The following is a 25,443-nucleotide window of genomic DNA, read 5'->3' as shown; positions in this document are numbered from 1 at the left end:
CCGGTACCTGGTATGGCAGTATTTACGTTTCCGGCTAGCGTCGTCGACTCGCTCATGTTATCGAGCTGTATTCTAGACATCTCGTAAGCGGCGCTAGTGACGCAGCTGTGGCTGGTAGATTCGTGGCTGCGAGAAAGCTTGTGATCCTGAACGTTCACGTGACAAAACTCTCCCGCTCAGTCATGTTTTCGTGCAACACAACACGACACAACAACAAAGTGATCGGAGACATATTTTTGAACAAAGATCGCTATAACGGATTATGAGATAGTCGAGTACCATCATTATTTGCCGCCAGGAGTACGTCGAATTCTGGCATCAGGAAGCAGTGCGTTCATCGGACTCGTTAATAACTCGACCGTACTCAAATACACTCACGAGCTAGGCGGCGATAGAACCCGACTAGAAATCGAGCACCAAATACTCACTACAGTAGGCAAGCATCCGGGCATTATTGCACAGAAAGGCTTATCAAACCAAGGCCTATACCTGGAGCGTGCGGTAAACGGGACAATGTACTGGTACTAGGACGGCATACAATACATCTCAAGATGTCGTACTGCGAACGCGTCCTCAAGAGTCAACGCACAGACCCATCGCTTACCTCGAAGTGCAAATCTGTACGATAAGCCTGCTAGTGCTACTGCCAAACCAGCCAGTAGTACGGAACCAGCTAAAATCAGTGCGGAACATTCTCGCTCACCACGGGTTGCAGCAGTCCTCGTCAGAACGCGCAGTGGAAGAGTTTCAAAATCACCGGTCAGATGGACGTCGTGACGACTGAAAGTGTCGCCCAAATTGAGCTCATTTGTTGGAAGCTATGTTACGTTGCTGCCAGCAGACCGGTCGTCATCCGCCAATTCATGCAGAGATGTCGAAGTAGTGGGCGTGCATATCTCAATTGTGTACGGTACAGTGAACATATACGTTCAGTTCCCGCTACATCAGTCATCCTTGGGTATGACTTCACCATTCTGCAGCTTGCGCAACATTTCTTGATTTTGGTTCTCAACCTCGTCACTATGCCTATCGGCTTCGGACCAGACTCGATCTTTCTCCTACGGATGGGCTTTGCAGGGTTGCCAGCAACAACAGTATTAGGCTTAACATCCTAGATCAGAGATATTAGTCAATGCAGTGAAGGCGAATACGAACACCACTGCTTACTCGTGTCACCACAGACCCGGCCCCGATCACCGCGCCCTTCCCAATTGTCCTGAACGGCAAGATAGTGCAGTCGGCATGAATGACTACATCCTCTTCGACCCTGATCGGTCCGGCCTGGAAATTGCCTCGACTACCTCGTCTCTGCTGAGCGTCCACGCTTGTGGTGATGCAATAGAACTTGACATTAGGCCCAATGATCGAACGATCACCAATGTAAATTATGCTTGCATCCTGTAATGTGCAGTTTTGTTGGATGAGGACATCCTTGCCAAGGTTTATGTTGTAGCCAAACTCGCAGTTGAACGGCGTCTCAACGACAGATTGTGAGCCGACACTGTCTCTCGGACCATCCCAGGCTTTCCCAGGCTCCCACGCACGCGCTCTTGGCTCATAGACGGGGACAAAATTGCGCTCTCGATCGAGAGAGGACGATGCATTGACAGCTCTACAGGAGTCATTGTACGCCTCCACGGCTTTCCTACAAGACATTCTTTCGTCTCGCAGAGCTGTGTCCTGGAAATGTAGGTATCGCTCTCCTCGCAGCATTCTCGACCTCGCAGTGACAGGCATGCCGAGATTCTGTAGATCTGCCGGTAGTCCTGTTTGGTGCAATCCGCGGCCAGAAGATACCACGCCCTCGCGAGGACTGATCACAATGTAAGCTGTTGCAGTGACAGGACGGTACATCTGTGGTGGGGGCACATGGGACAGCTCGCCAGGAGGTGCAGGATAGTTCCGTCGTGGTCGTAATGGAGGAGGCGGCAGAAGATTTGCAGGATGAATGTAAGGAGGCGGAGCAGGAAGCGCCACCTCTGGCGGATGGTATTGTGACGCCGGTAGTGATTTTCGCCGGTCATCGTAAGGAGGGTGTGGCTGATGGTGCCAGCTCTCGGGTCTCGGTAGCAGACAATTGTCCGCAGGAACTTGAGGTGCCGTACTTCGATGCGGGTGAGGGTCGTGTAACCTTGATGGAGACGGAGCGTAATATTCACTCAGAGTCCGCCCAAGCTGATTGTTACCGCCTTGGTAGGGGCTACGTTCGAAACCATATCTTTGTCCATCGACAGGCGTATCAGGTTCATTATGACTGGCCTGCAATGGCACTGCCGTCCTTTTCGTGACTGGCCTCGGTCCACCAGGCGGTTTCGGCCCATATCCACCGCAGCGAAAAGAGCCTCGTATGCAGTTCTGGCAATGAGGCTTGCCCTCATCGCACTTCTTCTTCCTTGTGCGACAGGTATGGCATCCAGTCCTGGTGCGGGTACTGAAGGTGCGTTTTCGCATACTTGTGTCGACCGATCTCGAGAGATATGCGGAAGCATGAGAGAACGTACTCCGTCGTACCTCATTGTCTTGAGGTGAAGGCGAAGAGCCGCCTCTTCGCCGTACTTGTGATTGCGCGGTGAATCGCTGCACTTGAGCTCTCACCGCAGCTTCAACCTCGGGCTTTGGTGCAGGCTGGGCCTTGCTGTGCCCCTGTTCTGTAAGGGGAAGTGTTCGCTCGTATAGGTCGCCGCTGGACTCCGCAAGCTCGTCGTGAGCCTCACGTTGCGAATAAGAGCCATCACGCTCCACATCCGGCCCACCGCTTGTGCGGCGCGCGGGAGACCCTGATGAGTGGCCGTGAACCTGGTGTACATGCTCATCAATTGAGCATTTATCAGCAGGATAGTCAACGCGCTTGCGCTCATTGGTGAGCGTGTCTGTTCCAGGTTCCTGATATGTTCTGTCAGTCGGGTCCGTAGGTCTCCAGCTGTCAGCAAGACATGCAATGACTAAGGTTACAGCAGCTTCCCCGTTTACATCGCTTCTGTGTTCCACTGGCAGTACTGCATTCGGCCTAGGTCCAAACCCATCGTATTGGAATAACGCAGCTGCGTATGTCTCGCCAGTATTGACTGCAGTGAAGCCCTTGAGTGCAGAGTCCTGCGCAGATATGGTCATGACGCTAGCTCGTGGTTCTGGCACCGGCGTGCTGTTTAGAATGCCGATATCGTCTCGCATTGGAGAGTCTGCACGAAGGTCCAGTTGAGTTCTTTGCGTAGCGTTGACCAGACGCAACTCAAGCAGCATAGATCGATAGTCTGCTGAAGTGCTTGAGCCAGTTGTTAGACGCCTGTAGATCCAAGGTGAGTTCGATCTGTGCCAATTTCGTTCAACAAATCGACTTCCGCTTCGATGCTTGGTGGTCACACAGTTATACACGAATGGTGCATAATATCGGCTGCTACATGCATGCGGGGAGGCCGTACAGTGCTCGGCTCTCCATACTATCAACAACGTGAGGAACGAGGCACAAGGATTGATTACAGTATTGATGAAAGCTCTACCACAGGTGATGAGAATAGTCCTCGAAGGTGTGTGCTCGATTGCGGCGCGGTTGCTGGGCGGGTCCATGGTGCAATACGTTGAGCAAATTTCCTCAACCAACCCGTGAGCTAAGAGCCTCTATAGCCGATCTTCTCCTATGGACTGGTCGCAATGCAAGGAGAAGGAGCAGCAACAGAAGGCATGTGGCAGTTGACGGGGACAGACGAAAGTGGAGGGAAAGGTGCAGACGATCAGCGCTTCCCACCCGCGCGCGACTCGAAGAAGATGGACTAGTATGCCACCGGCGTCCGATTTTTGCGCTCGTGATTGGGCTGAATGCGCGAGGATATCCCACCCGCCTGCGAACGCTGGTTGGTCTGGCTCATACTCTGTTGTTGGTGGCGCGCATGGCGTTCGATCCGCGGTTTTGTGGCGACCGCAGCTCTTGACGATTCGGCCAACAGATCCGACCTGCTTGTCCGGGTCTCTGCAGTAGCACTTGCCCGCTGAAGGCAGCCTATCGTGATCAAGTCGAACGATTAGAACGCGGTGGTGTAGGCACGGTTGGGAAAGAACATTTTACTTACTTGTACAGCCCCGCACGGGATCGTGCGCTTATGTTAAGGAACATTCGGGCTGGATGGTCAAAGGCTGGCCTCTTTCCCTTTAACGCTGCTAGGGTCATCGGAGATACTCCTAAGCCTCTCGTACAAGTGACAGCTTAGGAAGTCACTCAGGTGCAAGTAGGCACTAGCAATAAAGGCGACATACCGCAGACTCCCGTCACTCCCGTGTCTGCAGAAGCTGTCGCCTCGCTGCGACACCTAATCGAGCAGGACGCCCACCTGCTGGACGAGACAAAGAAGCAGCGTCTCCAGAGGCGCCTTAAGAAGCTCATTAACGCCACGCAACTATCCTTTGCTGAGCGTGCCCTCCTCCGCTAGCAAAACCATTTCCTAATAGGCGTTAACAACGAAGCCAAGGTCCGCCGCTCGACCAAGTCAAACGTTATAGGGACGGCGAGAGTAATAAGCTACGAAGACCTCGAGAAAGCAAGAGCAGAGCGCGCCAGGAAAGAGGCTAAGAAAGAGACTAAGAAGACAGAGAAAGAGGCTAGGAAAATCGCAAAAAGTGCGGCAGAAGCTATAATTCCAATCGTAGGCAAGAAAGAGCGTAGCAGTAAACGAAAGGCAGCTAGATCAAATTTATGTGCTCCCGAAACTGGACTCGGCGCGGCCGGGAGCAGCGAAAGACAGCTTGCGAGAAGTGAGCAAGAATTAAATATGCCAGATTTGAAGGCTAGGGCGACGTCGCCATTCGAGGAACACATTGAGAGATATGCCCCAGCACCAGAGCAATATTAAGCTCCAGTAGCACAAATGTGGTAGCAGAGCACGCGAAGAAGATATTTAGGACAATGGATACAGCTTGACTTAGTTCTCGCTGCGGGAATTTGCTGTTATGTAAACACTGCAGATTCTTACTATGGAACGAATGCATTTCTGCATTGCTTGATTCACATCAGTGATAGTGATCATAGCGGCGCTTCGAAAGCCCCGTCCTTTGTTGCTCTTGATGTCGAATAGACGATCGTCGCTGCAGCGATCCCACGTCCGACTTACCGCTATTTAGATTCTGAAAGCCATATGAAGGACTGTCTGCGATGATGCAGTGTAGTGTAAACACCAGCAGGTCTATAGACTGTACACAGATGCTTGAAGGGCGCCACACGGCTGCAAGATTCGCGAGAGGTAATGTACAGCCACTGCGCCTTACGTCGGCGTACCATGAACCTTCTCGGCGTGGTTTCTGAGATGATCTGGGCCGGGCAGCTGAGCAGCACAAGCTGGATGAGGGCAGTGGATGTCGCCATCAGGCGCGCAGTAACTGAGGTGCTTCCGCAACACGTGCTTCCTTGGGACAGCACGGCTGTAGAACACATGCTCCCGGTCGGACATCGGTAGGTCAGGCTGGCCCAGGCAAGGTGCATATTGTCGGGCGGCATCGGATAGGCACAGGTAGAGCCCTAGCCTTTGGCTGAGGAGACTGTCCAGCCGAAGAATTCTTCGCTCTGCATTTCTTCGCCAGGCGAGATTCGCGTCGCTGACACCACTCGGCAATTGTAGCAACAGCTTCCAAACGGCGAGGGGATTCCTCTGCGTGGCGTGCAGAGTCCGATATGTTTTGGGGTGCTGCAGAAGCGAACAGCGCCGAAAATGCGCGCTGACGCGCAGGAGTCAGGTGTTGTTGGTGTTCAGGGCAAGCTTTACCTACGGCCGGTCGTGTCTGGGGTTCGTAGTCCAGCTGACCTGTAATGTTATATAAGCAAGGGCTGTTCTTTGTCGAATCGAGCTTTGACGCGGGCTAGCGGCACCTCGCGGGTGTTCCGCTTTTAATTTCGGTAGGCAAGGCATGCCGACCGATTTATGTCCCAAAATCTCTATACCCAGAAGAGCGCCAAATATAGAAAGCCACAATATGAGACTGTTCTTGCAACCAGCGGCGTGCTCATGGAGGCATCGTCCAGAGCAGTAAATAGCTTCAGCAGAGGGTGGTGCAAGAATCTACTTTGGGATCAGTAGGAATTCTCTCAAGCAATTGGGCCGATCTTTTCGATTCCACATGTAGTGTCTCATCCACAGAGGTCTTGGCAATACGTGGCGCAACACATTTGGACTGCCTGATTGACAGCGTCAACGAAGGCTGGAACAAGTCCGTCTCGATCACAACTTAGTATGCATGCCGCACAGACATTCAGCTCGAGGTCTGCGAGTTGAACGTCCGTGCGCACAGCATGATTGCTCCGATATGCATGCACTTAAAAGCAAGGTTTCGTGGCAGCCAATCGGCTCGTGCGACGACGGTACCGCTATAGCGATTGATTATCATAAACCTTTGTGGGACTATAGAGGACCTCTGAATACTCTGCTTTACAGTACATCACAAGCCGTTCAGCACGATCTCATGTCTTCCGAGACCCTGCAAGCGGAGTCCGATGTGAGGTGGTCGATTCACTATGGAGGCAATTGCGTTGGCTGGTCCAAATCACACTAGCTTATGGAGAGGCTTCAGGAACCGTTTTCCCGCTTCTGCCCGATGCTTGCCATGTAGGCAGGTAACTTACATACCGGCTGGGAGATACCGCGGACGATTGCAAGGCTGAAGGTGTGAGTCCTTGCGTACTCAGAGCGTCTGCCAGTTCATTGGCGTCAAGGACGATCGGAATGGTGTGCATCGGGTCATCTTGGGAACTCCTTCGATACGGAAGATCCGAAGCAAGCGTTTGACATTCTTTTCGCTAATGTGCCTGCTGTTCTCGAAATGGAAGTGCTCAAGTCGGACGCGTGCATGCCCTTTGAAGAACAAGTGTCTATTGCCCGAAATCGTGAGTAGGCTGTTCGACAACGCATGTAACAAGGAGCGACCACCTATACACTTCTCAGAGACGGAAGCAATGCAAGGAGAGGAAAGCGAAGAGCCTACATTCTGACTGTACAGTGATTGATGTGTTTCATCTTGATACTGAAATTAGATCCCCGCGGGGGTATTGGCTGTGCAAGCGCCCTAAACGTTATATGATAGACTCTGTCATCTTGCAACACTCACTCTTTCTTCTCCTCATCCAACATTGCAATGTTTCGTACTAACATACTTTCGATCATCCCCAAGGAGCTTCTCCACCACGTTTTCGCGAGTCTCGCCAGCTGTGCTTCTGACATCGGCGCTTGTCGGCTCACCTGCCACGAATTCCACGAGCTTAGCTCGGAATACTTCATTAGTCGTGCGGTTCTGGCGCCGAACTTGGAAGATCTCCAAGTTCTTTCTCAAAATCTTCTACGTCCCCAGTTTTTCAGGCACGCAACGCAGCTTATCCTCGTAGAGGCTTATAACAGCTGGGAAGATGAAGACAAGTACGATCAAGCCTTTGAAGAGGAAGCTTGGACGGAGATTCCAGACAAGGACCGGAAACTGTGGCAGGATCTGAGTCGCTTCACCGACTTCCCTAATGAAGGACCGGAGAGTCAGGAGTGCATTGATATTAGCAAAGTCCAGAGCTCCGCCTATATCCCCACTTTCTACGAGTACACCTCTGCGATCAGGTACAACATCCTTGCCGAGCTGTTGAAGATCCTGCCAAAGCTATACGATGTAGCGTTGCTCGATTACCCCTCAGCCTGCGTCGAGGGCCTAGTCTCCAACATGTTCGCAGACGAGAATTACGAGAGCCGGCCCATGTGGCCGTGGAGATCCTACGACTCGGGGCGCGACTTCTGCAACTTGTTCTCTCTTCTAGGCAGCACAACAAACATGAATATTCGCAGTGTCACCGTCGGACCATACTTTTTCGAGAGAGGCAGAGCATACTGGGATAAGCATCGAGATGAAAATATTGTCGTCGATAGGAGAGAATTGTCACATCATCTTTTACTTGACGCCGTGGACGCCGTATGGGCTCACCGAAGCCAAGAGGAGACTCGCATCATTGGTGGTTTGCGCCGCCTATCACTTCCCTTTGTACTGGACGAGTATTCTATTGTTGAGTCGAGAAGGATGACATCACTGCCCACATTGGTAAAGCTGGCCGCCCCGAATTTGACCCATTTGATGCTCGATGCTGAATGGCTTACTCATGAGCAGCCTCTAAATGCTGAAGATGCTGAAGATGATCTAGGATTGCTAGGGTTCAGAGCCTTCATCGCGCAGATCCGATTTCCAAACATTGCCGACTTTAGTTTAAGCGGCTGGGCCTATCATCAGACTGACATGGAGCAGTTTTTGGTTCGCCACGGAAGCACTCTTCGTAAATTAAGGCTTGTCAGGAATGTTGTGTTCCCGAATAGTGTAAAGAGTTTCGCAGATTTTGCATCTGATCAATTATCTCTTATAGAATCTGAGATCCGAGAGCTGGAAGAGAAGTAACGGTCGATGGCTGCGCCGGAGGGACGAATCGCACGATCGGCCAGTACTGATGTATCATAAATAGGGGTACTATGATGAATTACGATCACCGACTCTACGTATCGCTAGAAGTGAGCTGCTTGAAAACAATGATACCTCGACAAGTTCCCACTTTTGGGCACTAGGTGGACAGCACATTTGCTCCCGAGAGACAAGCCTCCCCACACCGCCCGAGGCACTGAAGGAGCTTCGGTGACAGCAGGTGCGACACGGCCGTGATTAGACACTGAAATGCTGTGCGGGACTTTGAAACCATCCGCTTCTAAACGGCAGTGATCAAGAGAGATCAAAAGCACCTGATGGCTCGTATTATTCGATGAGAACTTATTGAACAACATATTTCTCAATGCCAAGGCTCAAGTGAGCAAAGCCTCGTTGCCTAGCACCCGCTAGTTTCTGGGGTTGTAAAGCGTAGGGCGCATAGGTTGGGAGCAGGGGCACCACAGTTGCATGCTTTAGCAGCCTCTGCTTTGCGGCCTGCGAGGGTCTTTACGAAGCCAGCTTTTCCGATGAATTTGGTTCCAGTACGTTCGATAGACGACTTCGAGCGTTAGTGCAGAACGTCAATATCGGTTTTGCCGCTCGAATGCTAGGGACGCCTCCTGCACTACCCCATAGCAGCTTCAGTGGCGTGACGCCTTCACAGTCTCGCACAGTCAAACGTCGCTCTGAGTCGAAAGTCAAGTAGCAATGGCGGCGGCTGATACCTGGCCGTCGAGGGAGGACGATGTCGCAACTGTTCGGATCCGTTCCAAGGAGAAACCCAGGCCCGGCTTTTGGTCCGTAGCTAAAGGTCAACTGAAGTCCATTGCCGAATGGGGCAGTGTGGGTGACAGCAGGGTCTTCACTCTCGTCTAGTGGAACTGTTGACTCACGGCTGTACCGACCTGGTTCCTCTGAAGATTCTTGAGTCGTCTCGAAGTGTCGCGAGCGATTCTGCGGTAAAAGAGTTGCGCGGTTCGCATCTCCATCTTGTCGTTCGTCAAAGGGGTACAGGCAATCAAATCTTCCATTATAGAGTAGTGCATTTAATACCATGCTATTGAAGGAGAACCCAAGTGCATGTGCGACGGCGCGGTATACATGTGCGGGACCCCTGTTAGCCGCCAGGCTGCTCAAGAATAAGGCTGACGTTGCAGAAAAACAGAGCTCAGCGCACCTTATCGAATTGGTGCCGCATGGGATTCACTCATGCATGGCGGGCTCTAGTGTTTGAGGTGGCGCCCGCGGCGTCATGATCTGCAACAGGTGCGTGTTTAGCTGTGATGTGGGAAAGATGAGTCACACGGTCCGTGATGGCGGTCGGACCCGGTTCCCGCTGATGACCCTTAGCAACAGCGACAGAACTCCTCAGAACCGTGAGCGTGCAGGATCCAGAGAACATACCGCCCGAGTTCATACAGAGGCTGAGGTGCATCACCCCATACATCGCATCGCTCTGTAACACCAGGTCTGACGTCCGAGAGTAGGGACATTGTGGAACGCTCACGCCGAGGTGCCTGCTCCCATGCAGTCGACCTCGACCAAGTCGCCGCTCGACTCCAGGCTGTGCCTACCGACACCGAGCCCTTGACTCGATCGCCCTCAATCGCCAACACCGAACCCCTCCCGTCTCAGGAGGAGCAGGATCTTGCATCCCTACACCAAGAGACTGAATCGTACCATGCACTAGTCAAAGCTGGTTGCCGCCCTCTCTATCCATTCCACAGGCTCAAAAGGAAGGAAGAGCTGCTACTGAAGGTTGTCGCCGACGGAATATTGTAAACAGCTCATGAGCACCAGACTTTATTCAGATTGCCTCTATTTACACAGTGCATCCCAAAGCACTGCAAGCCGTATAGTGAGATTGGATCGATATTCTCTTTTTGGACTTGCGCCTGAACATCATCAAGGTGGCATTCCTGTCAAACGTATTCGCCAGGTCATCTACGACGAAAAGCCTCTCAAGCCAAGATGAGGGATCGAAACACGCTTGTAAAGTTGTATATACCATGTCATGGACGACAGCGCCTTCATGCAACGCTTGCGCTTCGCTGTCGACCGCCATAGGGTATCAAAGCTTGGCTGGTACAAACGTCTCTATTCCTTGGACGGTGGTGCGCGTGAGCGGCACAATGGTTATTCCCTTGGGAGATGCCGTGCTGGTCTCTAATACAGTGACGATCTTCGGTAGTGGACGAATTCGAGATTGGGAACTGTCGGCTACCAGAACACCATCAGCACACCACCAGACTCCTCGAGGCATATCCTGCCAGCTTCCCGATGCACACATTAGGATTCGGTCAGCTGCTGCACCTTGAAGACAAAGACCCTCTTCTTGCGGAGTGCACTGCTGAGCTTTTGCGAGGGAATGAGAGAGCAGTAGGCCGAGACCACCGAGTTTAGAAATCATTGTAAGAAGTGAGTCGTCCGTGTGGACAGCAGAAGGACACTCTGTTGATGTTGCTTATGTTGAGAGTCCATCGCGTCCCAAGCGTGCTTTATATCAATTACCGACCTCCTACCAGAGGGCTCATGGTGATCGGGTGACAACCAGAGGAGTGGCTTCGGCGATCTGCTTGGGTCGCGCGCTAAGGTCAATTGGGCGACCCTCACCTCGATGTCTCGTTTGGGCTATGTTCGCATCGCAGCATTAGCGTCCTTGATGGGGCGAGCACATGATGCGTCTAGTTTGGGGCAGCAGGCCATATTTGGCCTCGTTTGGTGGGGCATGTAAATGTCAGAAACAGGGCGCTCTTGCTGACGCTGGTCGAAGTGAAAAGCCGTGCGGGTGCCAAAACTTATATACACAAAGGCAACATTGAGAGGACTGCCGGAGATCTAAAATCCAAAGCTCATGCCCATAGAGTCACGTGTGACACCTGGCAGCTGCGGAGCGTACATGAGGTTCGGCGCGTGCTGAGTTGCCAGATGTTCTGAGCCACCTCTTGACTCAGACTTGATACACCAGCTCGTATATGATAGATGATCAATCCTTGCGCGGCTCTTCTAATAGACTACTAATCGACGGCAATACAGGTAAGGAGCCTTGTGTCTCTGGGTTGCTTGTTTTCAGTCGAGCTGGGTGGGCTCGGGAGATGACACTCAGAGGCGGCAGGGTTCGTGCTCAGAGTCGCATAGTTGTCGAGTTGCTCTGGTGGGAGTGCAGTCATGTCCAGCATCCTGTCCTTAACGAAGTCGAACAGATCGGGCCAGATAAATTCATCAGGAGCGGGGCCCTCACCTCCGCATGCTTCAAAAGCGAGTTGGATCCAACTTAGCAGCTCGTTGAATTGATGCAGTGTTTCCATGTTGTTGTGCGAATAGATGTAATGTCCATCCCAGCGTCGCGAGCCACCCAGTGTAGCGAGCCGCAGGAACAGTTTGCGTCTTACAGGTTCGCACCTGTCGAGCAAAGTGACATATGTGCTATATGGCACTATGCTTTAGTGGCTTCGGCACCTCGCAGCGAAGGTAGAACCAGAAATACAGGATGTTGATCGTTCAGTCGTTTTTGGCGTACATACTGCCGACTAACCCTCTTGCAGTTCACCCCTTCTGGCCCGCATTGCTCGTGCCAGATTTTGGTCTCGGCGGTCCAAGTTAATCTAGTTGTAGACGATGCATATGTACTGAAGTTGTGGAGTCCCTTAAAGCGCACCGTTATAGGTTCCGAGAGATTCTCCGGTAAGGGAGACAATCTTGGTTCGGGTAAGATTTTAGCGCGAGCGTATAAGCCCGGAGGATACGGTTATTTGTGGTAATCATCTTAAACGCTGACCTTTATCTGGTCAGCTGGATTATCTGCTTAGACACAAGTCGTGGCGTTCTTCTCCTGGGCTACTTTGGTCCTGCGAATGGAACTTGGACTTAGCAGTCATGAGGCGTCAGAGCGACACAAGAGAGTGGAAGACATCCATCTACATGCTGCTCTAAAGTTGCTCCAACGCGGCTAGGGAACCCAGAAGTACAAAGCAAAGCTGCCCCTTGCATTCCAGTCCATTTGTGCGCTCCATCTCGAAACGAGTGTGAGGCTGCTGTTGAAAGCGCCATCTGATACAAGCATCGTTGAGACATCACCCGGACAACCTCAGACCCGTCCTCACGTCTTCTTCCTGCCAACGGCGAGCGTGGCAGCAGCGATAATGACCGGCAATACGCTGACAATTTCACCCAGTCCAGCATACGCAGGCGGGATGCGGAACTTGACAAATGCACCAGACGCCAGCAGGATCGCAAAGACATTGTAGATCGCCGCCCAAGCGAAATTGAACACGATCCTCCTCACAGCCGAGCGGGATAGTTCCAGAAGCGCAAGCAAACTTTCGAGATTGTGCGAAAGCAAGACAACATCTGCGACAGCGCCAGTAACGTCCGAGGCGGAGCCCATCTGTACGCCGACGTCTGCTTGCGCAATAGCAACGGCGTCGTTGGTGCCGTCTCCTAAGAAGAGGACCTGCTTGCCACGGCTTTGGAGGGTTTGGACGTATTGTTGCTTCTGCGCGGGTGAGCTGCAAGATAAGATGTTGGAGGGTGCTACGTTCAGCAGGGTGGCAACGGCTAGGACTGCGGCAGAATTGTCGCCGCTGACGATATGGCAGGTGATGTCCCGCGCTGCGAGGTCTGCGAGCACTGAACAAGCTTCAGAGCGCAGCGTGCTTTTGAGCCCAAAGATGGCGATGAGCTTGTCGTCCAGTGTGATGCAGAGAATTGTCATTGCTGTTGTCGAATGCTTGGTGACATGAGGGTCGTTTTCCAGTCCGAGCCAACTCGGGTTGCCAGCTTTCACAGTAAGGTTTCCGAATTGCGCTTCGATTCCAGCTCCGGGGATGGAGGTCACAGAGTGTAGTGGCTTCTTCGAAAGATCGGGCCTCTTCTCTTTCAGGTATGCGGCGACGGAGACGGATACCGGGTGCGCGTTACCTTCGACGATTGCGTACGCCAGAGATTGAGCCTCTTCCAGCTGCAAGTTCTGGCCTAAGCTGGTCTCTTCGAGCACAACATGCAGATCGCCTTCCGTCAAGGTTCCAGTCTTGTCGAAGATCACATCGGTTATCTTGTAGCTGCGTTCAATGGCATCAGCTGCCTTGATGATAACGCCGGCTCGAGCAGCAATGCCACCAGCGATGACAAGCACCATCGGCACCGCTAGCCCAAGCGCGCAGGGACAGCTTATAGCTAGAACAGCAATCGCGTAGGTGACTGAAAGGCCGACAGCACCTCCACCATCACGATTGCGGATTTTCAGGGCCACAGCTATCCAGATGCAGAACACAATTATGGCAATGCCGACAACCGCTGGTATGAACCAGGAGGCCACTTTGTCGGCCAATTCCTGTACCTTCGGTCTGGCGGCGACCGCATTCTCGACCAGAGTGGCGATGTCAGTGATGCTGTTTTCGCCTGGAAGCCGACTAATGGCTACGTGGAGACTGCCGGAGCCGTTCAAGGTACCGGCGATGACCTTGTCTCCTGGCTGCTTGGGAACTGGCAGGCTCTCGCCGGTGATCATGGATTCATCGATCTCACTGACCCCAGACACGATCTCGCCGTCGGTGACGACGCGCGAGTGCGGCCCAATGGCGATGGTGTCGCCAGAGTGCAAAAGACGTGCGTCCATGGCAGTCGTGCCGCCATTGTCGCATACGAGTGTGGCGCTCTCAGCCTGTAGCGATCGCATCGAGACGGCAGACACCGCACGCATTCGAGCCCACGCAGCAATCAGCCTGCCTAGCAATACCAATGTGATGAGCATGGTGCTTGTTTCGAAGAAGGCTTCTTGTTCCAGTCGGACACCAGCTCGTTCCAAACCAAATGCTACCACAGAATAAGCGTAGGCAGCCGTGATGCTTATAACCACCAGCATGTCCATCTCTATGACATGGCTGTAGATCAAGGACTTCAGCGCGCCAACGTAGAACTCTGGTATTGCAATGATCTGCACACACGTGCCAAGTACGAGAGTGACGATCGAGACTGTCTGCTCGGGTATGGGATTCGAAGACCACTCAAGCACCACGACAGGAATGGTGAGGATGGCAGCCATGGCAGTGCTTAAAGCTGTCTCAATCAGGCGACGCTTACCTCCAGCGATTTCTGCAGCATCGGAAGGAGGCGCAAGTTTGGCATTGGGTGGCAGCAAAGATCGGGCCCCAATGATGGTAGGATCATACGTGACGGTGTAGAGATCCTTCTTGCTCTTGACGACGGATTTCAAACCAGCTGGAAAAGCATTCTGCAAAGCATTGGCAGTCTCCGCAGTCATGACCACGGAGAGGTCTTGGCGTCCACTGATGATGCGGAAGCACTTGAAACCAGTTTCCTTTTCGATCCGCGCGAGCACTTTCTCCGTGTTGCCAGAAGCGTTGGTGTCCAGTTCGAACTCAGCGCTGCCTGACACAAACGTGACTTGCGCATTGAAGAGTCCGGGTATGGCGTTCAGCACGTTCAGCATCTTCTTGCTACAACCTGTGCAGGTCATGCCTGCGACGTTGAGAACCACGAACTCGCGACTCGCAGCTTTCTCGATGTCGTGGTCTCCTTGGCTGGGCAATGCTGGCGCTTCCTTGCTGCACTTCTTCCTAGGCAGGTCAGTAGAGCATCGAGGGTGGATATCGATCTCTGTTGAAGTGACGACTTTCTTGATTACCCATAAATACGACGCACGCGCTACGAGTATAAGATCCAACGGCCTGATAATGTCGGCCGAAGTCGAAAAGCTATATACAGCTACGGAAATGCTCGTCAATGGATTTATGCTTGGTCTCGGTAAGGCGTTGCGAATATAAGTTGGACTAAGCTAACGAGCGATCTAGAAGTGATGGTGAACATTGTGCAGGCGACAGCTTCGCTCCTAATAACGATGCTTTGTTCCTAATCGAGAAGCTGGCGGCTAGTGGGCGAGGCGCTGTTTGGGATTCTGTTCAAAAACACAAAAAACCTCGCTCAGGTTTACTTGAACCCTTGAAGCCTCAGGCACCGTTTCACTTGAAGGCTCGTCATTATCATATAACTCGCTCGTTTCAGTTAGTCTATATAGCTTAAGGGCCTTCGCCCTCATAAATTAGTATCATTCTTTTTCCGCTTTTTGATTATCTGGTAGCTAAGAGCACTTGAGGCGGCTCCTTAGCCGTCTTACCGGCTGGCTCTGCTACTTAAGGGTTAGAGCTGGCCGGATGCTCGATTTATTGCCTATTTAATCAAACTAGCTTAAAACGACTCTGGTTTAAGACCTCCTTAGACCTATAGACTATACCGGACTTTCTACTTAGACTGTACACCTAACTAGAAGTACCAGGTTTTCTATAGCTAGGGGTCCTATACATAGCGATTCGCTTAGCGGTGCTATGTGTGCTGGATTGCTAACTTCTACTTGAACGTTAACGCAAAACTCGTTTTGCCTTAAGTTTGAGACTTAAAGCATGGAATTACCGCACTTAAAACTAGTTACCTAAACACTTAAAGCGCGCTATATTTGAACACGACAATAGCTAGAGCTGCCTAGCCGCTTAAGGAACTATAAGGAGGAAGTTATAACCCTTTAAGTTACCGGAAGTAATAACAACAGCAACTTAATTTAGTTCGATTAATAACCTATCCTACTAAGACAAGATGTCCGTTACTAGCTAAGCCGAAGGGACTACAGAGCTTCCTTCCTCCTACGACTTAAACCTAACAGTCGCTAAAGGAGAAAGGCTTAAGGAAGATAGGCAAGGCTATCTAAGCCTAATTAACGAACTTAATCGTATTAAGGAACGAGGTAGTAATGTAGGGGCGGCACTATCTACTACTGCTCGTCTCTTCCCTGAAGGAGATCCTTAGACGGATCCCCTAGCTCTACTTAGAGCTAATGTTACCTTCCGAACTCCTACTTAACTAAGCCGACCTGCTGCTAATGTAGGCTTAGGCCCTACTCGTTTTAGCGAGTATGTAGCCGCCTTGAGGGAGATAGAGGAACATATTAATCGACTTGAAGAGGACGCTGTCCGACTTTAGGCCGAGAACGCCCGCTTGTCCTAGGAGCCTGTTCGAGCAGGATCTGCTAACAGGCCTATCCGGGGACTAAGCGAGCTAGGAGCCGTACGGTTCAAGCCATCCCTATATCGAGGAGATGACCCTAGACACGGCTTAAGTGACGATGAGGGACTAAGTCGTCCCCATCGCCACACGTCTGGAACACCAGGCAGGGATACAACTCCCCTTGATTCCTTGGATACATGGATACCCTTCAAGCCAACCATAGGCTGACGACGCCCTACCATCCCCGCACGAACGGGAAGGTTGAAGCCTTGAACGGTGTTCTCGGCCGGATCCTCTCTAAGATGTGCTATAGTAAAAGCGTGCACGCTTGGGACTTGTACCTTCCTAAGGCGCTGTATTTAAGCCGAATCCGGGCCTAGTCCGGTTGTAGATACAGCCCCTTCTTCCTCTTGTTCGGCCAGCAACCCCGGATACTTAAGGATCATCCGTACCTGCGTCCGATGCAGCTTAAGCCCGAGGATCCTAAATCTAGGCATTAAGTAATACAGAACGCTAGGACGATTTCCGTAGAAAAGCTGCTTACGAAAGCAGTAAGAGCCGGCGCTATTAGTAGACACACCTTTAAGGAAACTGATAGCAAGTTTATCGAGGGAGACTTTGTTCTTGTCTCAAATAAGACTAAGACGAAGCTCTAGCCGACCTTCGTAGGTCCCTTTAAGGTAATTAAGCGAAGCTAGCTTAGTACGTATACCTTAGAGTCCTACGACGGGTCTGTAGTTAAGCATTAAGTGTATAGTGATCGCCTGATCCGCGCTAACTGCACTAGTTTCAGGGACTGGCAGAAGCGCTGTAGACAGGAGATTTTACTTAAGGCCGCTGGCTAGGAGTTTAAGGACTCCTTGCGTAATAATCTTGTACTTAATCTACGCTTAAGTTTCTCTACTCTAGCGACTATCCCTAAGCAGAAGTGGGACAAGTTGTCTTTACAGCAGCTTAAACGGTTAGGAGCCCTTCGATTCCTTTTAGGGGAGGGCAAACCTTTAGATTCTTCAAAAACTAACGATCAGCTAAAGTTTTAACACAAGCTTAAACTCGCTGCTAATAAGATCCGAAGGAAGCATAGAGATGTTTTACGCGCAAATCGAGACAATGCTAAGGAGGTAGAGAAACTTAAGGCTACTCTCGAAAAGAAACGTCTTAGGGAGCTAAAGAAGTTAGCACCCTTAAGTTAGCCGGTTATGCATCCGGTAAATGCAGCAGCAACATTAAGGGAAGACGCTTAAGTTAACCCTATTGTAGCAACTGTTCCTATCCCCGCGGAGCCTGTTATAGAAGAAACGGAAGAGGAACCACTTGTAATCCCTTCCGAGCTCTAGGAGACTCCACTTAAACCCTAAGGGGAGTCGGGTAATAACGAGGACACTATTGTAGTTGTGCCCCGTCGACGACCACCCTAGAACATAAGGGAAGCTCCTCGTAATCCTGCGGTGTAGCTACGAAGGAAGCCAACCTTTAAGTCTAAACGAAAGGTTAATGCGAGGGCCTAAGTTTGATAGATCCCCCGGAGGGTTTTTATTTTATGTTTTTTATACTTAAGGCCAGTCCTTAAGTGCTATTATACATTCATTTCGCGCTGGCTTTCCAGCGTCGTATCGCATTACATCGTATGCACAGCCCAACAGATAAGGGGGCTTAGAAGAAAAAACAAGAAAAACAACGCTTTTGGTGCTCCTACTTGAGCCTACGAATTTTCCACCGATCCTACTTGGACCCGAATTAACCCTTCTTAGCCTGCTCCCTCTTAGCATCTTCTTCCTTCTTAGTAATAAGCTGCGTCTTAAGGGCTAACATCACCGCCTGCAAGTGTAGCATCTAAGGAGTAATGCCTTAATTAGCCCTAAGACGCACTTAAGCCCGCGAAAGAGCTATCTAGACGACTTAATATACGGAGTGGCGCTTGTTAAAGCGGTTGCGGTAGAGCTGCTCGATGTGCTCCGTGTATACGCGCGTGCGTTAGCTTCCTTAAGGAACTATTGGGCCTTCTGCGCCGTATCCTTAACGTCTATTGTTAGCCCGAGGAGCCGTGCTAAAGAACAGGTTCCCCTAGGTGGCGAACCCGCTTAAGGGGAGCACTAGTTTATGTATAAGGCGGCCGGAGAAGGTTGGGATTAGATTATAATCCTTAGTTAAGCCCGTCCTTGCTAGTATTAAGGTCTGATCGATAGCGTAGGAGAGTCTCTCTCCCTTATGCATTAGGTCTACAAAGTCCTCTGCCGCATCGAAGAACGGTAGGCTTGGAGATTGACGGGCTAGGGCTGGTGCGTTTCGAACCGGAGCTTGAACGGCAGCAGGCATAGTGCTTGGCCGAGGGGGCGGGCCCTAGCGATTACTTGTACTAGGGGGCCCTAGCGCTTAAGTGCCTTAACGATCGCCTGTTGGAAAGAGACTAGGTGCCGGTCGGGAAGGCGTTTAAGGAGGGCCTTATTGCCCGGTGCGGAAGAGTGGAGGTGCGTTGGCCGGACGGGTCGTACGCACAGCTTAAGGGTTGTCGCGGCGATACCTGTTATCTATAGTTATAGGCATTCCTTAGGCGTAGTTCTTAGGAAGCTAGAAGGATAAAGGCCTAGCACCCGGAGATCTACCGAACCCCCTTAAAGGATCTAAGTAAGGACGCTCTGGCCGCGAAGGAGTAGTGTCCATCTCCTTACGAGCAGACAAAGGACCCCTCAAGTTAGGAGAACGAGCTGCGACAGCTATTAAATTAATGTCCTTTATGTCGGCAAGATTTGTCCGACTAGTGAGAAGGGGGTTAAGCAGCTAAGTGACCCTACCAGGTCTAGAATCGAATAGTCGGGGGCTAGAAGGCGGCGGGCTTGAAGGCACTTGGATAGGCTCTTCTGGGAGCGGAATTAAGACTTCCTCCTTAAAGTCTACCTACTCGTCCTCTACATCGTCATTACCTTCCTTAGCCTTCGGGTTCCTCTTCTTAGTCCTAGTCTTTCCCTAGAGTTTAGAATCTCTAACCGAACAGCGATCGTAGTAGTTAGTGTAGCTGTAGTTAGTATAGTAGCTAAAGCAGCCTCTACCGCTGCGGCATAACTTAAAGGGCCTAGCCTTGCGCTTGCCTGACTCGCAGCTATAGTTGCCTTCTTAAGGGCTGCTACCGAGAGCTTAAGTAAAAAGAGAGACTAGACGCTATTGCTTGTAGGCCCTAATAAGGTAACTGTCCGACTTACGCTAGTCTAAGCTGCGTAGATCGCCTAGCTTGAACACTTAAAGTCTATCGATTAAGGCATTAAGTTAGGAAATAGTAAAGGCAGCTAGGAATTGCCGAAGGTACTTGATAGGCGCATTCGACACTATAATTAGATAATATATCACTTCCCTCATCTATACGTCCGTAACCGCGATGCGATTAGAGGCTGGGTTAGGAGTAAGGAGAGCTTTAAGTCGAGCGCCGACAGAGGCGTGTATAGCAGTGCCATCGATGTTTCCTTAAGGGTCGAAGCGATCTAGCTTAGGGTACAAGCTACGAAGATCCGGAGAGCGGTTAAGGACGTTACGAGGCATCGTAGGGTCCTAACCTTGTGCGGCAGTGCGACTCCTTAAGCTACGGCCCTAGTTCGCTAGTTAAGGGTTGCGCTAAGGGATTTCGTAATTGTTGCTTATAGGGGCGCGTGTACCTAGTAGCTTGGACCTAAGGCTTAAGGCAGACATGTTAAGCCTATCGCGATAAGCATCGTATGCCGACTTGTGACCGGTAGCTTGCTTATACCCGAATTTGGTGTACTCTATGCGGTTACGCCGAGACATAACATTAGGCTAGACGTAGAGTTTCCTTAAAGCGAACTTGTCTATTAATTCTTAGGTGGCAGCAGCTCGTAACGGCTGCTTCTTGCTGCTTAAGACCGAGCCGAATGCTTAAGTTAACATCCTTACATCTAAGTATCCGCGCTTAACTGTCTTAATAGCACTTTAAACAGCCTTCGCAGGAGGGAACTTAGGGGGTAGTTTGCGAGGAGATCGGCGGAGCTGCTTGTCGACCTTGTCGTCCTTGCTCTTATCGTCTTTCTTGCGCTTGTCTTCGTCACCCTTCGCCATAGCGACTGTTGCTTAAGGTGTGTTGTGATGTTGTAATATTGTAAGGTGTAGTAATCGTGGACTATGTAAAGGTCTAAGGAAAAGGGAAGGAAAGGGTTGCGGAAGTTAATGAAAGAGAGAGGGTTTGAAAAGAAGAACGTAGTCGCTTTTGTGCCCTTAAAGGGGCGACCTGCTAGTAAATTCGACCACGTGCCAGCAGTCACCAGCTTAAGGCTTGTAATAGTACGTGAATTGGATCATTTACCTGCTGGAATCAGCTGGACGATTGCACTTAAGCCCTTACCTTCCGAGCAATTACGGACCTCCTAGATTACGCTCGTTTAGTTACGCACACCTACTTAAGAGCATTAGCATATGACCTGAGCCTTTAATTGAGGTTGTCACGAACGCTTGAGGTTACGCATTCACCAAAGGGGAGGATGTTCAAAAACACAAAAAACCTCGCTTAGGTTTACTTGAACCCTTAAAGCCTTAGGCACCGTTTTACTTGAAGGCTCGTCATTATCATATAACTCGCTCGTTTCAGTTAGTCTATATAGCTTAAGGGCCTTCGCCCTCATAAATCAGTATCATTCTTTTTCCGCTTTTTGATCAATTCGCAGACTAGACGTGTATAAAACATGGAGTTCGCCTCCAGCTATCACCGATCATATTACCCAACTGATTATGACGCTGCCGCTGTTCATGACTCTGGTGCTACAATTGATGAAGTTCGCCGTTGCTGAACCATGTAGTAGTGCCACATCATCGTCTCTTCCTGTCGTTGTCACGGCGACACCCTTACCCGATACTTCTTCGCTTCCGTACGCACCAGAAGTATTCATTACGCCGATGCCTACAACGAAATCGAACACGATGTCACCAGAAAGCTCTCAAGCTTCAAATTCTTCTTACAAAGCATTCTACGGCGACGGATCAACGATGCATGGCTGGCCCGCTCGCAGTGAATGGATCGAGTTGGATCTAATGTAAGAACACAGCGCAGCATGTCCACGTACTAACAGGCAACAGGCTGGAAGTCAATCAGGCCTATATGTTATCTTCCTGCTCACAGTACCACGTCCCTAATAACTCCATGGACGAGCTGCGGAATATGCAAGAACAGATCTTACAGATCGCACGTGTGAGTGGCGTCGATGCTCGTTTCATTCTGGCAATTGCTCTCCAGGAATCTGCTGGCTGTGTTAGAGTCTGTACGACGGCCAATGGCAACTTCAATCCAGGGCTTATGCAAAGTCATAACGGAGACGGAAGTTGTAATCGGAGCCTGTGCTCGCAGATTCCCGCTAGCAATGTTTCGACACCCTGCGACCGCAGCGAAATAGGTCAGATGATCAAGGATGGTGTGCTGGGTACCACATCTGGACCTGGTCTCCAGCAGCTATTAGCAGAGCAGGGCCACCGCGATGATTCTCAATGGTTCCGCGCTGCGCGCATGTACAATGGTGGGCAAATCGACCCTACCCAATTACTAGAGGAGGGTTGTTGTACGAAGAGCTATGCAAGTGACATTGCGAACAGACTCAAAGGGTAAGTTTCGCCTGTACCGCCTATCTGTAAAACAAAGCTTATCCTGGACACAGTTGGGTGGATGAGCCGCGCGAAGACCCAAAGCAGCTCTACGGTCTGCAAGAGGCACGACTCTAGGCGTCCCGAGAGAAAGTCCAGATTGGGCCGACACTGGACACCCGGTGGATCAGACAGACCCAACATATATAGATTACTCTATGTCATACTGTACTTGCTGCCTTACCGATAACATGATGTATCCCAATGTCGATGCCTTGCGCCATTACGAGTATCCACACATGGAGGGGACCTACCTTGATTTCAATAGTAGGATGGTACGTTGCACATACCAAATCGAGTACTGCTTGGATAACTGACAGTGGGGAAGGTTTATGCAAAGTCATTGGCAGAGACGTGCTCCGGATCACTCCTCGACTCGAGTTACGGCAACCCCTGCTCCTCCTCTCTTTTCTCGACATTACCCGCTGATCAGATGGGATGCATCAGACTCCGTATTCTGGGCCTTTTCAATGCCGATCCACAAGTCTACGACGTTGTATTTGTACAAAACATCCAAGCTGCAGTCGAGATCATTGGCCATTCACTGCAGGAAATGACTGGGAAACAGAAAGGACCACAATGGCTTGGATACTATGCCGGCATGTATAGCAACATCGCGTGCCTGACAGAGTCAAGGCCTCGTACCAAATGCTTCGGGGACGAACATGAAGTACAAACCTGGATTCGCAAGGGCAAATTTCGGCAGAGACGTGGCCTCTTCGCATATCCAGGTCAAACAACACCTGGGGCCCGAGTTCTCCCTTTAGAGTGGTATGTGGGTGCGATTACGATCCAGTTCAGGTACTAACTATCTAAAGGACTGATAGCATTCGCGATCAGAGTCAAGGCTCGGTGTATGTCATGGTCGACGCGTCAGCACTCTGCTGTACCGGCGGACTAGACTTCTCCTACCATTACGCCTTGCCTGATTTCGTGACGGTTACGCTCGATCGCATCTTTGGATATCCTGATCTCAGTGCTTTACTCATCCGCCGTGCCGCGATACGACAGATTTGGGGACATGGCGTCGCGGCTGGGCCTATACACAAAGCTCTTGAAGGTGCCTCTCTTCCAACACATAAATTGCTTGCGCTGGATTGCGCGATAACTGTACTGTATCGACTGTACGGTACAGAGCCAATGTCGACGATCTCGCAACATACAACGAGCCTCATCAAGACTTTGTATAGTCGAATGTCCAGCGCTAGACATCGTAATGGCCAATTAGTCTGCGAGTTCTACGACAATCACATGGGCACAGTCGGCGACGCTTCAACTCACGGAGCTACCATCGTGTTCAACATACTGGCTATTGATGGTACCATGGTGGATCCCGATAGCGTTCTAGCATTCGCTCGGCAGCGACACATATATCTTGGAAGCGCGGATGTAAATGAGAATGTCACTAAGCCAGCCTCGCAGCTGCACCGTCTGACAAGCTCTATTGGCTTCCAGCTCGCTAGGAAGCGTGTGCACAGGAAAGTGCTTCGAATCAGCTTGGGGCCTATGAGTAGCATGTCCGATCTGGATATAGTGCTCGCGTTTCTGGACGTCTACGTCATACGGCAGCCAAAGCCCGGCGTCATGAGCGAGTTGCACTCGCCAAACGATGCGCTTGTCGATAACACGATCAGCGAGACAGTAAGACTTGCCGGGGAGTACAGGCAGTACGGGTGTTGGGAGAAAGCAAGGGACCTCGATGACCTGGTATATACTCGTCATCGTGCTATCCTTGGCGACGATCATCCACTTACGATTCAGAGCGCGAGTAACCTGGCGGAGTCGAAGGACGTCTGTGCACGGCGGCTTGTAGAGGGAATAGTGTTGTGAGGGAAGCTTGCCAATACGTCAGTACGATGGAGCTTGATCTGTTGTCCAGAAGTGGCCATGTGCGAAGCGTGTCATCGGAGTTTGTGTGAGGTGGAAGGTCATCGTGCGGACCGTCCCGCAGCAAAACCCAAGCATTTGTCCCGTTTCGGTCCTCGAACCCGGGTACTCTGTTTTTCCCACCTCACTTATTCGTCGACCACTCGTCGTTGATTGCAAGCTTAAAGCCACACCTGAATCTGTTCCGCACTTGCACATCACGGACACTACTAATTACGGCTTCTGAGTTGCTGATGTCCCAGGCCACTAGACAGAGCACCATTGTGTCAGCTCGCGTGAGAGTTGAGTCGGCACTTGATGTCTGATTATAGATCGACACAACAAGACCATTCGACATTCGTCAGACTGGCTAGCTTATGCCTCTCCCCTCCACCAATTCTCAGCCTCTATTAGGAAGACCTGCAAAAGGGCATGAAACTAGCAATCCTTCCTCTTCAAGCATCCCGACGAGATCTGAAACTGCTTAAACTACGCAGGCGTAGTATTTACAGTCGCATGTCACCTTTCACAGCCTGCACAGTCTGACATGATGTGGTCTTCAATCGCGATCGCAATTGGTCTAGGTGCTGTGTTCGACGGCACTTCCACTCGAGCGTTTGACCGCACCGTAGAGCCCTGTAAGATCGGCAACACCACAGCCACCGGCACCCACAGCCGCACTGTCACTAGTTCACCACAACGAGTTATATCTCACACACGCGTCCAGGCTGAAACATCAAGCTCAAAACCGAAGCTCAGTACGTTAAGCACAACAGCGAGCTCTGATAGGCCAAAGACTACTTCGTTGAATACCTTCGCAGAAATGGCCCTGGAACGCACCAATTCCTATCGCCTCCAATACTCTGCTGGTCCGTTAAAGTGGAATGAAACTGTCGCAGCACGGGCGCAGACCTGGGCGATGGGCTGCGTGGCAGATCATCCTCCTCCGCCGCGAGAGGATGGGCAGAATATCTTTTGGTACACCTATAGTGGTGGCAAACAGCCCGCGCTACAGGATAGCGTGGTGGCGGAAGCAATCGATCTGTGGGCTTCTGAGGAAGCTGCATACAATTATGCTTCCCATGTATACAGCGACGAGACTGGACACTTTACACAGCTTGTATGGCGCGCTTCCACCGAATTGGGCTGCTATTTGCACGACTGTGAGGGCAGGGGGAACCTGGGACTGTTTTTCGTCTGCGATTATTACCCGCCCGGCAACTATGCCGGACGCTTCGAAGGCAATGTCGGTCATAGAGAGCATAGTTACAGATCGTAAAAGTGTGCAATGTAGCTACATGCTGAAAAATAGAGTACTGGCCTATATTGAAGCCACTGAGTCCAATTGCGAGTTGTTCAGCGCATGACACTGAGTTCGTACAGGTTCGGCCAGAACTGGACTGCCGGGCTCAAACGGGCTCTGGCCACGACAATTCAAAATTTGAACACAATTGTCTTGCTCTAACGCATGTAATCATCGTATCTTGCCACCGTTCGCCTGACACCGAACGA

General features: G+C 51.1%; 7 protein-coding genes across 7 annotated transcripts; 4 read left to right on the top strand and 3 right to left on the bottom strand.

Moving 5' to 3' along the window:
• Window positions 1–944: 944 nt before the first annotated feature.
• MYCGRDRAFT_97585 (uncharacterized protein) lies at window positions 945–4,108 on the bottom strand (the record flags this gene model as incomplete). Its single annotated transcript, XM_003847371.1, has 4 exons — window positions 945–1,058; window positions 1,168–3,283; window positions 3,866–3,994; window positions 4,065–4,108. The coding sequence occupies 4 exons, from the start codon at window positions 4,106–4,108 to the stop codon at window positions 945–947; spliced, it is 2,403 nt and encodes an 800-aa protein (XP_003847419.1).
• A 3,002-nt stretch (window positions 4,109–7,110) lies between these two features.
• Window positions 7,111–8,397, top strand: MYCGRDRAFT_97584 (uncharacterized protein; the record flags this gene model as incomplete). Its single annotated transcript, XM_003847422.1, has 2 exons — window positions 7,111–8,278; window positions 8,366–8,397. 2 exons carry the CDS (start codon window positions 7,111–7,113, stop codon window positions 8,395–8,397), a joined length of 1,200 nt encoding a protein of 399 aa, XP_003847470.1.
• Window positions 8,398–9,087: 690 nt separating this feature from the next.
• Window positions 9,088–9,629, bottom strand: MYCGRDRAFT_106589 (uncharacterized protein; the record flags this gene model as incomplete). The annotated part of the gene is made up of 1 exon (XM_003847370.1): window positions 9,088–9,629. A coding segment is annotated over one exon (387 nt), but the record flags the coding sequence as incomplete, so codon positions are not given.
• A 2,888-nt stretch (window positions 9,630–12,517) lies between these two features.
• MYCGRDRAFT_97582 (uncharacterized protein) lies at window positions 12,518–14,896 on the bottom strand (the record flags this gene model as incomplete). Its single annotated transcript, XM_003847369.1, has 1 exon — window positions 12,518–14,896. The coding sequence occupies one exon, from the start codon at window positions 14,894–14,896 to the stop codon at window positions 12,518–12,520; it is 2,379 nt and encodes a 792-aa protein (XP_003847417.1).
• Window positions 14,897–21,351: 6,455 nt separating this feature from the next.
• Window positions 21,352–22,030, top strand: MYCGRDRAFT_51618 (uncharacterized protein; the record flags this gene model as incomplete). Its single annotated transcript, XM_003847423.1, has 2 exons — window positions 21,352–21,464; window positions 21,508–22,030. The coding sequence occupies 2 exons, from the start codon at window positions 21,352–21,354 to the stop codon at window positions 22,028–22,030; spliced, it is 636 nt and encodes a 211-aa protein (XP_003847471.1).
• A 402-nt stretch (window positions 22,031–22,432) lies between these two features.
• Window positions 22,433–23,457, top strand: MYCGRDRAFT_14753 (uncharacterized protein; the record flags this gene model as incomplete). Its single annotated transcript, XM_003847424.1, has 2 exons — window positions 22,433–22,866; window positions 22,908–23,457. Coding segments are annotated over 2 exons (984 nt in total), but the record flags the coding sequence as incomplete, so codon positions are not given.
• Window positions 23,458–24,754: 1,297 nt separating this feature from the next.
• MYCGRDRAFT_51612 (uncharacterized protein) lies at window positions 24,755–25,210 on the top strand (the record flags this gene model as incomplete). The annotated part of the gene is made up of 1 exon (XM_003847425.1): window positions 24,755–25,210. The coding sequence occupies one exon, from the start codon at window positions 24,755–24,757 to the stop codon at window positions 25,208–25,210; it is 456 nt and encodes a 151-aa protein (XP_003847473.1).
• Window positions 25,211–25,443: the final 233 nt, after the last annotated feature.

This window comes from Zymoseptoria tritici, chromosome 14, assembly GCF_000219625.1.
Source record: "Zymoseptoria tritici IPO323 chromosome 14, whole genome shotgun sequence".
Classification (NCBI taxonomy): Eukaryota; Fungi; Ascomycota; class Dothideomycetes; order Mycosphaerellales; family Mycosphaerellaceae; genus Zymoseptoria; species Zymoseptoria tritici.
The sequence above is the reverse complement of the archived record's forward strand: the minus strand, read 5'-3'. Positions and strand labels throughout refer to the sequence as shown.